The sequence below is a fragment of the Leopardus geoffroyi genome, chromosome C1 (assembly GCF_018350155.1).
Source record: "Leopardus geoffroyi isolate Oge1 chromosome C1, O.geoffroyi_Oge1_pat1.0, whole genome shotgun sequence".
NCBI lineage: Eukaryota > Metazoa > Chordata > Mammalia > Carnivora > Felidae > Leopardus > Leopardus geoffroyi.
The window spans coordinates 43,287,445-43,302,961 of NC_059328.1; the positions used below are offsets into that span (position 1 = coordinate 43,287,445).

Consider the following 15,517-nt stretch of genomic DNA (forward strand, 5'->3'; position numbering starts at 1 on the left):
TAACAGCATTGCAGAATTAAGGAGAACCAGATCTGAAGGGGGAAAAAAACCACGCATTCTCAAAGTTTGTTTTTCCTGTCTCAAACCTGCCATAAATTCACATTTGCCACCTTCACAGCCAGTGAAATTAAACAGAACACGACTCTCCACAGCAGACGTGAAGGCTGAGGTTACGCTGCTCTACCTGAACTCTTTAAAAGGAAAAAAAGATCATCTGGAGCTCCTCTTCTGAGTCATGCAAATGATTCCTAAATCAAATATTTTTGCTTCAATTGGAACCTATAAAAATTAATATAAAACCTCACTGGCTTGGCTTCATACCTCGTATGGGGCTGGGGAAAAAAAAAAAAAAAAACTGCCCTATTCGGCGTCTACTCTGAGCCAGGGTAAATAAATTTGGTCATGAAGTCAGGCCCTCTTAGCATATTTTTGAGTGAATCAGATAATTCTGTCAAGCTATTTAAATGTCCCAGCAAACCACCGGGGAGCCGCGAGTGGCCTTCCCTGTTGACTTTGGCAGGAAGGGGAGGCTGAAGGCCTTTTCCCCGCCTTGCCTCTCTTCTCAGGGGCTGAAAAAAGAAACCCATTCAAGCCGGGCCCGGGCCTGGGCCTGGTGTCGGGCTTGAGGGCCCTCCTCTCCTGCAGCCCAGCCCAAGGAGCCGAGGCGCCTGGCTGTTGGGATGACCCGAGCCCTCGCTCCCACTCCCGTAGGCAAGGGCAGGCGGATGGCGGGCCCGGCTGTCCTGGTCTTGTCATCACTCTGCCTCTCGCTGCAGGAATTCTTGACCGGCACTTATGCAGGCGGCAGGCGGGTGATGAATGAGGCGGAGTAGAGAGCACGGGCCTGAGCAGGGAAAGGCCTCTGTGGTTTATTTTTCTTTGGTTGGAGATGTTTTGGGGCCGGCTGGTGGGTGAGCAGGTGGCCTGAGCCGGTGGGTGGGGAGGTGGGTAGTGTCCGTGGAACCTGTCCCAGGTGATACATACAATGCCAGGCATGTGTATTTCAGGCATGGCTGATCCTCACCACCTTCTTAGAGGAGGGTATTTTAATACCTATTTTACAGAGGAAGAAACTGAGGCTCAGGGAGGCCTGGTTCTCTGGGCCCCCCTTTGAGCCCCATCAGGCAGCCTCGTCGTGCCTCCCCCCCCCCCCCCCCCCCCCCCCCGCTCACAGTCTTCCCACTTTCCCTGCTCCGTGAACAGCACTTCTGCCTCCCCAGGGGCTCATCTCTGGTGGCTCCTCCCTCCTCCTCTCCCCGCCCAGTGGGAGTTTCCCCCTGCCCTGCTTATGCTCTGTCACTAATGCCTCCTGGTGTTCCTCCTCCCCACCCACCAGCCCTGGCCCAGGCTGCCATCCACCCACATTTGATGCCTGCCCTGGCAACCAGCCCCACACTGCAGGCTGCACTCTCCTCCCCGGACTGACCACATCCCTGCTCGGCACCCTTCGGATACACTCCTGCCGCAGGCCTCGTGATCTGGCCCTGGCGACCTCCCTCCTGAGCTTGTCACCCCACACAAAGGTTCATGTTTCCCAGAACACGCCAAGCTCTCACCATGTCTACACTCTCGCTGCTAGTCCCTCCCAATCTCTCCACTCGGTCAACTCCTACTTAACCTCGGAGGCCCGGCTTAGCATCACCTCCAGGAAGCCTTCCCTGACGTCCTCCAGCTCACTGGGTTCTCCTCTGGGCTTCCACAGCCCCTTCTGCTTCTTCCCTCAGAGCACTTGTCCCGCGTGGCCAATCCCTGCGGCTCTATCTCCCCTCCTCATGGTGATGAGTTCCTCCAGGCCTGGGCTCACCGGCGGCTCCAGCACCGGGCCCAGGGCCTGCCCACACCAAGGACGCAGGAACCGGACACCGAATGAATGGATGAGTGAGGAGCAGAAGGAGCCTAGTTCGGAGTCCTGGGCCACAAACTTGGTGATGAAGCCGGGCTGGTCCCAGGCACAGGCAGGCCAATGCCAAGGCTAAGGCTGTGGCCTTAGGGAGGAAGGGCAGAGGAGGAGGCAGGTACTGAGGTCAGGCCTTGGGGGCCAAGTCTGATCAAGTCCTGCTAGCGATAAGTGAAAGTGGCAGGCAAGGCAGGAGGTGGGGCTGTGTGACCTCCCTCTGCCCATCTGCAAGGAAAACAGATTCTGGCAGCATTAGGGACCAGCAATTAGCACATTTACCATTTCCAGCCGATTAAGCGGCCACAATGGGAACCACATTGAATACAGAAAAGGCTACTCCTCTCTGCAGTGATCCTACAGCAAGGGCCCCGGGACAGCCCGGCAGGCTGAACCATGATCACGGCTGCAGCGGCCAGAAGTGGGGATGAGGGCAGGATGAGCACCTCTGGTGTGGGCAGCGGGCAGTCTGCTCACCAAACGCATGGTCTGAGCCAAAGAGAAGCCAGGGTGAGACTCCCAAGGAGGCCTGGTACGGCCGTCCGGAATGCGGTGCGGGTGCACAGCGTCTTCCCATGGCTGCGCTCACAGGGGAGGCGCACACGAGGGGAGGCGGCACAAAGTTCAGATGCCAATACCATCTACCTGCTAGGGTCGCCGTGAGGCGCCAATGAGATGGTGCCCGGCAAGTGTTTGGTACAGGGTGCGGTATACAGTACGTGCCGCATAAATGCTGGCTACTTTCGTGGTCAGTAGCGACCATCTAGCGCGCGGGACGCCTGTCCTCGCCCTCGTCCCGCGCAGGTGCCTGCTCGCTATGCTGGAGGAGGATTGGCTGGCTGTACATACCCATCCCTGGTGCTCTCGGCCGCGGGCAGGGGGGACAGATGGTGGTGGGAGCTGGCGGTGGCGTCCAGTGGGTGGTGCCTGGAAGGGACATCGTGCATGGGGGGCAGGATGCCTGATGCGAGCCCATTATGGGGGGTGATGGAGCCAGGATATACGCCTGCAGGAAAGCAAACAAATATCACTGGGCTTCGGCCACTCCTGAGAGGTGGCTGTGAATGACCCCAGGAGCTGTGTGCCTGCTGACAGAAAGAGAAAGACACAAAAGGAAACCATCAAGGTTGTATTAACAGAAGGTTAGGGGCCCAAACGGGGAGATGATGGCTCCACGCTGCGGTTCATACCCTGGCTGAAGGGCTGCATGTGGGGCTGAAGCCTACCCTGAAAGCAGGGTAGGTGGTGGACTAGCAGGGGCTGTCAGAGGCATTAGGAGGTCAGGCTGTGTGCGTGTGCACGTGTGTGCGTGTGTGTGCCCACACGTGTGTTTTGGGGGAGGAGGGTTGTATGGAGCAAGCTGCCTCAAGTCTCTGGGGCTGTTCTGAGAAAGAAGAGGTTTGCTCTGTGCAGCCCCAGAGGCAGACATGGATCCTGGAATGGAGAGAAGCTTGAGAGGAACCCAGGGCTTGGCCATGGCTTCACACGGGCAGAGCCGCTGGAGGGTGATGGGCCGCCTTTGGAGGAAATGAACGACCCATCCCCAGAGATGTGCAAGCACAGCCTGGATGTCCACTGTGAAGGACCCCAAATAGAGGATGGCTGTGCTAGCTAGATGGCAGGCCGGCCTAGGAGACCTATGGTTGTACAACCAGAGATGGTTGCACAGGCTGTACACTGCACAAGGGTCCTGACTGAGGAGAGGAGTCGGCCATGCTCTAGTCTACGATTCTAAACCTCTAGAAGACGCCTGCAGGGTGATACCACCTTTTGTCACCTCTTACTCCTAAGCGCCTTACCCTTGTTAAGAAGACAGGTGGGGGAAGAATCAAATGGGGGACATTAGGTCATAGTCAGATGTCGTTCCAGGGGCCTGACGGTCTGAGAGCAGTTACTGACGCCAGTGTTTCCCAAATGCCTTCACCAAGGAACCCCAATTAGAGGGGAGATCGGACCCCTATTCTGGGACTGGAGCCTGGGAGGGACTCAGCAAGGGTTCCATGTTTTTCTCCATTTTATCTGAAAAAAAAAAATGGGGCCAATCTTATTCCCCTTTTTAAATCTGGCCACGTTTATTTGCATTTTAATAGAAACTGACATCCTTTTCCTTGAAATCAACCCATCAAGTTGATGCCCTGGGAAGACTCTGCAGACCGGGGGGCCACACGCAGAGCCGTCCTGATGCGGTGTCCATGCTGATTAGTCAGAGCTCACCTGGGCCAGCTGTTACGTTTTGAATATTACTCTGGTCATCACGGATCGAGACCCAAGGCTCCCTATCACGAGGACCATCTGAGCACAAACCACATAAAGAAGGAAGTTTCACCTTGTCAGATGGCTGCCGTTCCAGGCTAGCCTGTCTCAGGCTGGCCCCTCTCACCCAGGCCTGCAATTCATGGAGTTACGACCAGGGATTGAGGAGGCCAGGGCAGGGGTTGCAAGCTCAAATCTTCAACCGCAGCTAATCAGGCCTCCCAAGTGATACCAAAAGAAAGTCTGTTTAAAGCGAGGCCCAGGAAATGGCCTGGGGCTCCGGCTCAGGCTACGTCCTAGATAGCCAGATAGGGTCCTATGGTCCAGGCTTCACTGGGCTGTGAGACCCCAGTGCTCTAAATGGGCTCTTGGGGGCCTTCCTCCCTTCTGCAGTCCTTACCCCTCTGTCTCAGGGAACTCTGCCCACGGACAGCCCTGCCCATCCATCTATCCACCATCACCCTTTACCACCCATCCTCCCCCCCGATCCCCCAGCTTTGTCAGGAAGGCACTGGAGGAGATTTTGTGGATGGAGCCTGGCTCGGTGCTGCTCACGGCTTGCTCTGCTCACCACTTTTCGGAGCACCTCCTCACCTGCCATCTTGAACCAATTTGGGGGCCTGACAGCTAGGAAGGCCTAGAATCCTGATAAATCCTGCTTTCTCTCCCTCAGCCATGCCGACCTCGTGCTTCTCATATCCTCGCTGCCCATCACGTTACCTGGGTCTGCTAAAGGAGCCTGCCAGAAAAACTCCTGAGGGTTTCCTGTGAGGTGAGTTCGTCCTTCCTGATGAGAGACAGGTTTTGGGGAGTTTCCTACCATCAGACAATGAAAATTCGAGGTCATCCTTGCCAGCTCCTCCCTTGTCCTCAACTCTTCTGTTCTGGACTTCTCTGACCTAACACTCCTTGAATCTGTCCCGTTTCCCCCTGCCTTTTGCCCTGACTGTCCAGCCCCACGCAGACAGACACAGGGTGGGCCACTGAGTGTGTGAACGAGGCATGTCAAGCAGTGGACAGACAGTGGATGGCAATGAGGGAGTCATCATGAGGGGCAGCAGGAGGAGGACGCCATGGAGCCTGCTGGCCTCTCCCCCAAATGCACCATTTGAGGCTATAAATCAGCATCATCAATCATCAGCCATGAGCGCTTAACCTCTGGCCCTAACATCTGTTCCCAACTGTGCCTCAAGCATTTGCAGTGTTGCCTACGGAAGAACTTGGCACTGAAACCCAGAGGGATCCAGGACTTCTGGGTTCTCCTGGTTGGTCCCTGTCTCCCTGCTGTGTTGGAAGCAGCTTGAGGACAGGGACCGGCACAGAGCCTGGCACACAGCAGGTGCCCAGGATGGTGAGATCTAGCATCAACATCAGGGAGGCAGCAGACTCTCTGATTAAGGGCAGGGCCTGTGGCCAGACGGCCTGGGTTCAAGCCTGGCCTCTGCCATTTACTGGCTGTGGGACGTCAGCAAAAAGTTACTTAACCTCTCGAGGCCTCAGTTTCCTCATCTGGAAAAGAAAGAGCATAGTAGCATGTACTTTATGAGGCTGACGTGAGGATTCTGTGAACACGTACTTGTACAACCCCTAGAATGGCTTCCTGGGGTGAAAAATATTCAATAAATGCTGGCTGTAAATTATTAGGAGATGGGTGAATAAATGGTTCCTCTTTTCATTCACGATGAGCAAGAATAATAATGATGACAAAAATTATCGGTCACAGCGGGTTTATATAAGTGATGGCGTCACAATCACATCTGTTGTCACAGCAGGTCTGGGGGAGAAACTGAGGCTTCAGGCAAGGAGGACACCACTCACTTGCTATTGGAGCAGGCCTGCATAGGCGTATTACCCTAATGCCCCCACCATCCGTGCTGCGGCCTCAGTGACTTTGTTTCTCATCTGCAGCATGGGCTCATGGGGACTGAATGAGATGATGTTTGCTTAGTGACCAGCCCATGCGGGCGCTCAAGAGGTGGCTGTTGCTGGCCTAGCCCTTCTCCCTGGGATAGGCCCTGGCCTGGTATCTGGGAGAACAGGCTTCTAGCCTGGATCTGCTGCTGACTTCTCCAGATGACCTTGGGTCAGTCCTCCTCCTGCCCAATCCTGAATCCTCCCAGGATCAAAATGATGGGGCTGCAGGACTTCTTCCCCAAGGAAGCCATTGCTCATCAGTCACAGCCCTCTTTTCTGCCGAGCCTCAGTATCCTCAACACATCCCTGTTATCCCTCGGGTCTCTTTGTCGCCAGCTATTTTAGCAAATCTGACGCTGTGAGAAACAGCCACGGCAGAGGGGCCTCTAGCTGGAGGAAGGAGGGTGTGATCCCTTCTCCATAGATCCACCCTCCCGGGGTGTCCTTGCCCTTGTGGACCTATGTGAGGGTAGGGCAACCCAGAAAAAGTGTAAACACCTTCTCTCCCTGAGGCTGTTTGGTAAATGCTTCGACTTAGTTTTTAAATCTGTTGCTACCTCAACACTGAGGGGAAAGCATTAAAAATTAGAAAATAAGAAATGTCTAAAATGGTTAGAGTAATTCAAGAAATCCCAGAGGGTGGGAAGAGCTTTCTGCTCTGATACTGTGGTTTCTTTGTGGGATGGGGAGGGTAGAGCACGAGTCTTGTCAGCTGGAATCTGCCTGCGGGCCACATCGCAAGCCACGCAGTGAAGCGTTCCTGCTGGACCCGAGACCCGCCTCCCGGCCTGCGGCCTCCTGGGGAGGACAGACAGGCTATGTCGGCTGGACCAGTGGCTCTGAGTGTCCAGCTGGATGGCCCTGAAGGGTCCCGGGGGTTGAGGGGCTCCACCTCTAGGCCACAGAATTGAATAAGCTGGAAGTGATCTGGACCAATTTGCCCACCCTCTCCGAGCCTCGGTTTTCTCCTCTGAAGCCGGAAGCTGTGGTATGGAGTCCTGGTGGGGAGCATGTGGGTCTTTAGGTTGAGGCCCAGGCCTGAACCTTGAGGTGGGGCCTGAAGAAAGTGCAGAAGCTGCCTCGGTGAAGGGCTGGGGTGAGGAGGCCGGCAGGGTGTATATGGTGGCTCAGAGGCAAGAGGGAGCACGGGATGTCCAAGGAACTATGTTTGACGTGCCAAGCAAGGCTGGTGTGGGAGGCCGCTGGGAGTGCCTCGGTCCCGTGAGGCCCCGAAGGGCAGGCTGAAAGGATCCTAGGCTTCCTCCCCTGGGCACTGGCGCCACACGAGAGTGTGAAGGAAGGTATGTCAGAGGAGCGGGTGCTCCCCACCGGCCCCTGGGCACCCACAGAGCATCACTGTCTTCCTGCAGGGCTGGCTGGCTGTGAAAGAGCCCTCCTGGGCTGTGCACCTGGCCGCTGCCTCTCCACACGCATACCTGGGAGCAGCTCCGGGGCGCGGCCACCCTTCCTCTCGCCGGCCACCAGCTGTGTGGACCCGTGGAGCTGCTGCAGGGCCAGACATTCGGTCAGAACGTCAGCCTCAGTATCAGGGCCTGTGTGCAGCTGAGGAACAAGCAGAGGGAGAGAGGGTGTTAGTGCGAGACCATCTTCCCACCGGCAACCCTCGGTTTAGGGGACAGGGCAAGGATGGTGGCTCCAGAGCAAGACCCTTCACCTCACTGCACCTCAGTTTCCTCATCTGTAAAACGGAGCGAACTGTATACGTTGGGTTAGTTCAGGTCTGAGAAGCAAACACTAGGAGTGAACATGCAAGGATTTTAACAGGGGAAGTGCCTGCGTGACAGAAAACCAGGGAGCTGGGCAGTCTGGGAAAGGGAAGAGGGGGGAAGGAGTTTGGTGGAAGCTTCTAGACTAGGAGTCCTCAGGGAGCTGAAGTGTGCTGGAAGTCATGGGGTCCTGTGTCTCCCAGGCATCAGCATCTCTGCAGGGCCTGCCACACTCAGTCCTTGGCTGGGAGCAGCCTACAGGAGCCATGGCCTCTCACATGTGCCCAGAAGGGTGTCAAAGTACAGCAGCTGGGGCCTCCCGCAGGTAGCCAGAGCTCCATGTGGCCCGTTCTCGGGGCTGCCCCACAATGAATTCATGTGGGCAGAGTAACATACAGTGGGCACCCAGAGAGTGTCTTTCCTTCTCTCCGCCTTGCCCCCATCCTCCTTTCTTCCTGGTATGAGGCATGATGGAAATAGTCCAGGGCAACCCGAGTTCAAACTCCACTCCCATCTCTTCTTCCTCCCTGTGTGACACTGGACAAATACCTTAACCTCTCTGGCTCTCCCCTGCCTGTAATAAGCAATGACAATCACCACCACCACCCCCCAGGCTGCTAGGTGGAGTAAGGAGATGACAGGTATGGACAAGCTTGTGTGAAGGGCTGGCTGACCCCAGCTGGCCGTGTCCCACATGGTCATGTGACAGTAGGCATGCTGGATCCATATATGGACTCGAGGTCACTGGCTGAGAACAAGCCTGGGTGGGCAAATCCTTGGCCAACAACCCTTAGCCGTCTTTAAGGTAGACTCGAGCTCCATAGCCCAGAATGTCTTCGCCTTCCCAGAGAGGCCAGATGGGGACAGGGAGTGGCCAGTTGAGGCCCTTGGGACATCGGGCCATGAGGCAGGAGCGCATCTGGAAGGGAAGGGGCCCCTCTCCTAGGGAAGTCCCCAAGCCTGACTCTCAGAGCCCTGAAGATTTTGTCCAGATCCTCATTCCACCTGGGACAAAACAGACCCAGAGAAGGTGAGAGCCTTGTGCTACATCACACAGCAGCTGAGAGTCAGCCCCAAGGGTTTTTCCACCTTCCCAGGCCAGAAGGCTAGCACCCAGGCCTGGGGAAGGCGTCCCCAGCCTCCCGATGGGCCCTCGGCTCCCTGACCCAGCAGCTGTTTTCCATGTAAATTAAGTTTCTGGCAAAAGAGGGCCAAGGCATGTTCTTGCAGACCGCAATGTCGATCGGATTAGGAGCAGCAGGAGAGGAGAATTAAGGAAGAAAAGCATTTCTAATTCTCTCTGAAACGCAGCAGGGCTGCCAAGGAGCTGTCATAATACAAGGGTCGCTTTACCCAGAAAGATACATCGTCCCCGATGGCTCCTAATGGATGCTTATGGTTGGGAAGTTTGCAGATCTGCGGCCCCAGGTCCCTGGGGCTCAGTGCGAGCCAAGCATGGGGCCTGGGAAAACCAGGGCAGGATTCTGGTCCTCGGGCACCAGTCTGCTCGGGATAGAGGCCTCCTTGGCATGGAGCCCAGGCCATTCCCTGTCCCTGCTCAGGCCCTTCAACCTGAGATCAGTAGAAAGAGCTCAGGCCCCGGGGACAGGCAGGTCTGGGGTGGGACCCTTGGCTCCGTCACTCCTGCGTTGCACAACCCTGTAGATTTGTTAACTCTCTGGGCCTCAGTTTCCACGTCTAAGATGGGGGATTAAAAACTGCCCACCCCCTAGATTCATAGAGAAGACTAAATGAGCCTGTGAAACACCAGGCTCAGCGCTGGGTTCAGGTTCAGGTTCAGGTTCGTCCCTCCCTCACCAGAGTGAATACAGATGTGGTGTTTTCACCAGCAAGCTCATGTGCATACTCTGACGGTGTCCCTCCTCTCCTCTTCTGCTTCCAGTGGCTCCCCATTGCCTGCAGGATGAAGACCAAAGCCTCAAGCCTGGCTGTGCCCCTGCAACGTCTTCCCAGCTGAGGCCTGCCTGTCCCAGACCCATCTCTGTACGCCCCCACCCCACAGGACTGAAGTAGTTTTCTTTCTCCAGCCTCTAGACTTTCTCTGCTTTATTTGCAGCTGTATCTCGGAAAACAGTACGTGCTCCATAAATCTTGCAGGGCAAATTAACAGGCTCTCTTTGCTCTGTTGTCCGCTGTCATGCTGATGTCCCTGGATTGGCCCTGGTTTTCTCTTCACCCCCCCCCACCCCGCCCCCGTCCTCCCTTGCACTCAAGTACCCACCGTACATGGCCCTGGTGCTCTTCTGGAGATGTGGGATGAACCGAGAGGTGGGCTTTGCACCAAGTAGCTGTCCCATCCCCCTGCTGCACTGGGTCCCTCTGTGGCTCACACACTTGTTGTCCAAACAGAACTCAATGCTTTCTCCCACAAGCCTGCTTCTTTCTTAGACCCCCTGTCCTGGTGAAGGGGGCCACCACCATCCTGCCCCCCACAATCTGTTTCTGCTACTCCTCTGCCAACCCCCTTCTCCCCCGCCCCCGCCCGCCGTCCCACTCTGCCCCAAGCCACCCCCACCACCTCTCCTGCTTCCCAGCAGCGGCCTCCCTGCCTCAGGTTTCCCAACCAGCCCCAACCAGTTCTCCATATGGCCCCCCAGAGCCATCTTTCAAGGTGACACGTCCCTTCTCTGCTTAAGACCCCTTGATGACACCCACTGTCCTCAGGATGGCCCAAACTCCTCGGCAGAGCTTTGGGCCTGTCACGTCTGCTCCCCGCAGGACACCTCTCCTCCTTGCGTAGCTGCCTGGCCTCGAGACAGGCAAGGTGCCTGCTGTTTCAAGCTTTAGTCACTCTTGGGAACGCTCTCCTTGCTGTCTTGGCCTGCCCAGTGCTTAATGACAACATGCACCAACTTCTTCTCAGAGCTTTTACTTTGGGCTAAGTACTGTTCTACACCCTTACCGTAGATGTACTGGTTTAAGCCTCACGGCAACCCTCTACACAAGTCCTCTGTTGCCCCCATCTAACAGTTGAGGAATATGAAGAAGAAAGGCGCTAAGAGATGTGCCCAAGGTCACGGGCAGGCTGGCTCCAGAGCACACACAACTGCAGTCCACTGTCCCCCATGTCATTTCTTCCATGGACCCTCTTGCTCCCACCCTTCTCTGTGCCCCTGACTATTCTCTGCATCCTTCCATTGCCATCTTTATTATATTATATTGAATTATCTCTTTATGTCTATCTCTGCCTGCCAGGTCCCCGTTGGAGGAGGACACCATGGTTTTCCATTTTTGTATCCTCGGTGCCTACATGGGGCCCTACATCATGTATTACTAAACGAGCCATGGCGAGTGGGCAGATGGATGACAGAGAAGCTGGTGGACGGTCTGTGGGCAGATAGATGTCTGGCCGGCTGGAGGTAAGGAAGTGAACTCTGGGGCCAGGTGGGAGGCAGATCCCGGACGATGGACAGGACCATCCTCGGGCGTGTGGGTGAATGCACGTAAGGAGTGCGGGCACCTGGCTTGATGCTGGACAGGTGTCTGGGAGGCCAGTGGGGCATCTGCAGAGGTGGGCCTGGAACGAAGACCGTCTTACCTTCTTACGCACCTGCTGCTCTTTAGCTGAATGGGCCTTCACGTGCTTTCGGAGGGAGCTGGGGTCCGTGTAGCGCTTGGAGCAGCCAGGGATCTGACAGGCGTACGGCTTCTGTAACATCAGAGGTGCAGAGGTGGGGTGAGTCAGGGCCATCTGCCAGGCCCCAAGGTCATACTGCGTGACCTGCAATTGGGAGGGGGCAGGTAGCAGGTTCACACCCTGTCCCTCCCTCTCTGTCCCCAGCCAGGAAGGATCCAACTCTGCCAGCCCTGCCCACAGCCTCGTAGTGAAGGAGGGGTTGTGTCTCCATTCTACTCTCGTGCTGGAACCTCAGATAAGTCGCCTCCCATCTCTGAGCCTCACTCTTCTCCCTTGCAAAATGGGGCCAACTGAGTTCTAAGGATTCTCCCAGCTCTGACAGTGGCTCTGAGAAGAGTACACCCTTTGAGCCCACGGCTGCAGAGAAGGTGCGAGTGGACAAGGAGTACAGTGAGGTGGTGGCCTTGGAGAGGAAGAGGAGGGGCAGGGGAAGAGAGGGGACAGCACAGGGCCAAGCTGGAGTACGGCAGGGCCCCAGGCTGGGAGTGACTAATCACACCTTGTAGTGGGTCCAGAGATGCCAGACTGCTCTCTGGACCATGAGAAAACCAGATCCTCATTCTGATGATCACGGGAAGCTGGGGGAAGGTGGATCTCAGACACAGGCCTGGGGAGGCTGGGGGTCTGTGCCCTTTGTGTACTTCCTCTTAGGGGCCCATACTGCTCATGTAGAACCAATCCATACCCTTTACCACCTCCCCTGTTCCCCTGTTCCTGCCTGGGCCTCCTGCTGCTCTCCCTGCCTCCAATCTCCCCTCCCACCACAGCCAGAGAGCCTTTCTCACAGACCTGGCCATGCTCTCACCTTTGAAAAATCCTTCCATGGCTCCCTCGTGCCCTCAGATACAGCCTATCTCCCGGTACTGAGGGCGCGCTGTGACTTGGGCCTACTGAAATTCTCACCTCTCCTCCTGCCCCTGTCCTTGTGTGCCCACCCACCCAGCCCTCCTGGAATCTTCTTTCTGTCTCTACCTCCTGATCTTCTCAAGGGTACCACTGTGCACCCAGCAATGCTGGGTTTGTTCAGTGTCCTTCTCTACCAGGTGGTGCATTTCCTCGGGGGATGATCCCTTCGGATTCATCTCAGGTCCCAGGGACTGACCCAGGAAGTTGCTCCAACTGAATTCTGAGCTCTCCCTTAAGGGCTCCTGCTGAGGCTTGAAACAGTCCATCCCTAAGGCCTCCCTTTTTGACTATACCTAGTGGTCCTGATTGCTCAGGGCCCTCCGGCCTCTAGCAACTAGCAGGGAGGGTGTCTGCAGGATGTGGTGCCTCTCACATTAAGTACCAGGGACCACTATGTCCCTGTCAGACATGCCCATGTGGAACTGCCCCCCTCTCCCACCCCAGACCTCAGGCAACTCTGTCCCTGCTGGCCTGAGGACAGGCCAGTCCAACTGCAGACCCAGGGACCTCATGGGGAGGGGCAAGCAGAAAGAGATGACCATACCTTGGTGCTGCCACGGACAGTTGCCAGGTTAAAGAAACGGAGGAGAGCAAAAAGAAAGAGACAGTGAAGTGAGAGGCTTGCCGCGCTGAAAGGAAGGTGTGGGGCAGGAGGGTGGAAGGCACACTCAGACGTGCCCTCCCCAGCCGCGTGAGACAGACATGCTTGCACACACACACATGCGTGCACACACACACGCACACACACATGCACACAACGCTATGGGCCTGCTCCCACCCCAACACATGCACGTACATACACAGAGACATTCTCTCTCGTGGGCCCTGCCCTGTCCTGCCCCAGGCCCCGTCCCCGGGGGATGCTGATACAAATCCACACGTTTTTGCCAAAAAGCAAACAAACAGAGCTCCGTGTGTGCAGGCGCGCTTGCCTGGAAAGGGCGCGAGGCCCATCTCTGTGTTTGTTTTTCCAGGGCCTGACGTGTGCAGAACATTCCTCCAGCCCCGCTCCTCCGTGAGCCCTCAGGAAACCCTGTGGCTGTCCCAAGCAGCAGCCAAGCCCCAGGCCTGGAGTCACTGCCCCAGCTCCGAAGCCTTGTTAGTAACAAGGACACTCGTGATGGGGTACTAAGGACACAGTGCCACAGCCGAAGCACAGATGAGGAAACAGAGGCTGAAGCTTTGTCCAAGATCTCGCAGTAGGAGTGTGCCAGTGACACTCTGTTAGGAGGCCTCCCCTCTCATCTGGGCAAAGGAGAGACCATCGCCCCCTGGGGCCATGGCAGTCAGGACTGAAAGCCCACACTGAGTGCCTGGGGATGCGGCAGGGTTTGCTCAGCATTCAGTCAGCCAGTCAGAGGAGGGAAAGGAGGGACTCACATTTGCCGTGCAGACCGTGTGTCAAGCCTGTCTTTGCATCACTTCGGTTGATTCCCCTATGATGTAGGTGTGTGAGGAAATGGAGGCCTAGAGAGGCTAAGGGCATTTCTTCGAGCTCTGAGCCCAGGTGGAGGGCCAGAGTTAAAACCTGGCTAGCTCTCTAGTCTGTTCTTCCACTTTCCTGCCCGTGGGGAGAATCCTCCGATCTCTGGCGCCAGAGGGGAGCTGGGAACATGACGGGGTCCCTTCTGGAAAACAAGGCCCAGCCTGCATGGGCCTGACCCACTGGCCTCTGGGCTGTGGGTGTAGGGCTTGGCGGCTGTACCTACAGGCTTCACCAGGACCTTTGGGGAGATGAAGGCCTGAGATAACCCCGTGGGCTCATTCTGGGCCTGACCTGACCTAGTCCTCAGAGCTCTGTTCACACACCAAGTGGGGGCCAGAGGCCTGTTGCTTTGGGGCTGGGTCCAGGAAATGCAGCAAGGAGGGAGGGAGGAAGGGAGTAAGTCAGAGTAGGTGACCCTGAGAGGCCTGGAGGGACATTGCTCAGGCTGGGGGTGGGGCGTGCAGAGAGGCCTGGTGTTGTGGGTGCTGCCTTGTGGTCTCTGGGAGATGTAACCAGGAGGCTTGGGCACAAACTGTGCCCCTCAGGACCTGGGTGGGGGCCATGGGCCCCAGGGGCTGGGCTTGTGAGATGGTAATGAAGGCAGGGATTTGTTAGAATGCCTCCTCACTTGTGTCTCCAACAAAGCCTGTGATAATGCAGCCTGAGAGGGGAGGGGTGGAGAGAAGGGTCGGGTTCAGCTGGGGACAGGGCTCCTCCTTCCTACCCTGTCCCTTGTACTCCATTCCACCTCTCCAGGGTGGCCGATACACTGGCTCTTCCAGCAAGGGCCACTGGACTCTGCCACTTAGGAGCTGCGTGACAGTCTGTGACTTAACGTGAGTCTCAGCTTCCTTGCAAAATGAGGATAATGGCCCTTACCTTGTGGGTTGTTGCCAACATTAAACTCGAGGAGAGCGTACGTGATACTGATTGTGAAGAAAATGTATAGAACATTCTGCCCAGGGCCTGGCTGGGACCCAAAACACTGAGCTCCCTATGTTTTCTGCCACCCCCTTCCCCACCATCTTCTTTGGGTCTTGGCTTTCCCAGCTTATTCACAACCAAATAAAGGGTTTGGATCAGAGGGCCTCCAGCTCTGACCGCTGTTGTCTGTGGCCTCCAACTTACCCTGGAAGGGTTAGTCGGCCTTGTGGGCCTCTGTTTCCTCATCTGTGTATCTGGTACTAGACAGGCTGGGCCGGATGGCCACTCGGGTCTCCCAGCCCCCGACCAGTAGAGCTCCCCAAACATCTGCCCAAAGAGCACAGGTACGTGGACTCGGGCTGTGGAACTATCTCCTGCTGTACGTGGGGGCTGGGCTCCTACCAGGCTGCGCACACCCCCTCACACACGCCCTGTAAGAGGGGTGTGAGGCCCAGCTCGGGGCACTGAACCTCCTGGAGCCCTGCTTCCTCCATCTGTCAAATGGCATAGTGACTGACTGGCCTGGTCAGTATGAGATGGTGGACACGATGTTCTAGAAAGTGCTCTGTTAACCTCTGAGGTCTGTACGCATGGGAGAAAACGAGGAGACTGACACTGATAGAGCTGCAGGTTGTCGCAGTTTGGCCCAAACAAGGGAAAGGGGGTGGGCATATAGGTATCTGGGGACCAGAATTAGAGTCTCAGGCCCTGCTCACTTCAACCCCTCAACCCACCATGCTCAGGGGGTAAAGAAC

General features: G+C 56.4%; 1 protein-coding gene across 2 annotated transcripts in view; it reads right to left on the reverse strand.

The window, feature by feature from the left end:
* The window catches only part of GLIS1 (GLIS family zinc finger 1), a 229,179-nt gene that overhangs the window by 5,934 nt on the left and 207,728 nt on the right, over nucleotides 1-15,517 (reverse strand). Inside the window, exons 6-8 of one of the 2 annotated variants that reach the window (XM_045477464.1) lie at nucleotides 11,348-11,458; nucleotides 7,498-7,624; nucleotides 2,744-2,900 (exon numbers count right to left, since the gene is read on the reverse strand). In XM_045477464.1, coding sequence (XP_045333420.1) covers nucleotides 2,744-2,900; nucleotides 7,498-7,624; nucleotides 11,348-11,458 — 395 coding nt within the window. The remainder of the gene's footprint in view (nucleotides 1-2,743; nucleotides 2,901-7,497; nucleotides 7,625-11,347; nucleotides 11,459-15,517) is intronic. The other variant, XM_045477465.1, reaches the window with a different exon arrangement.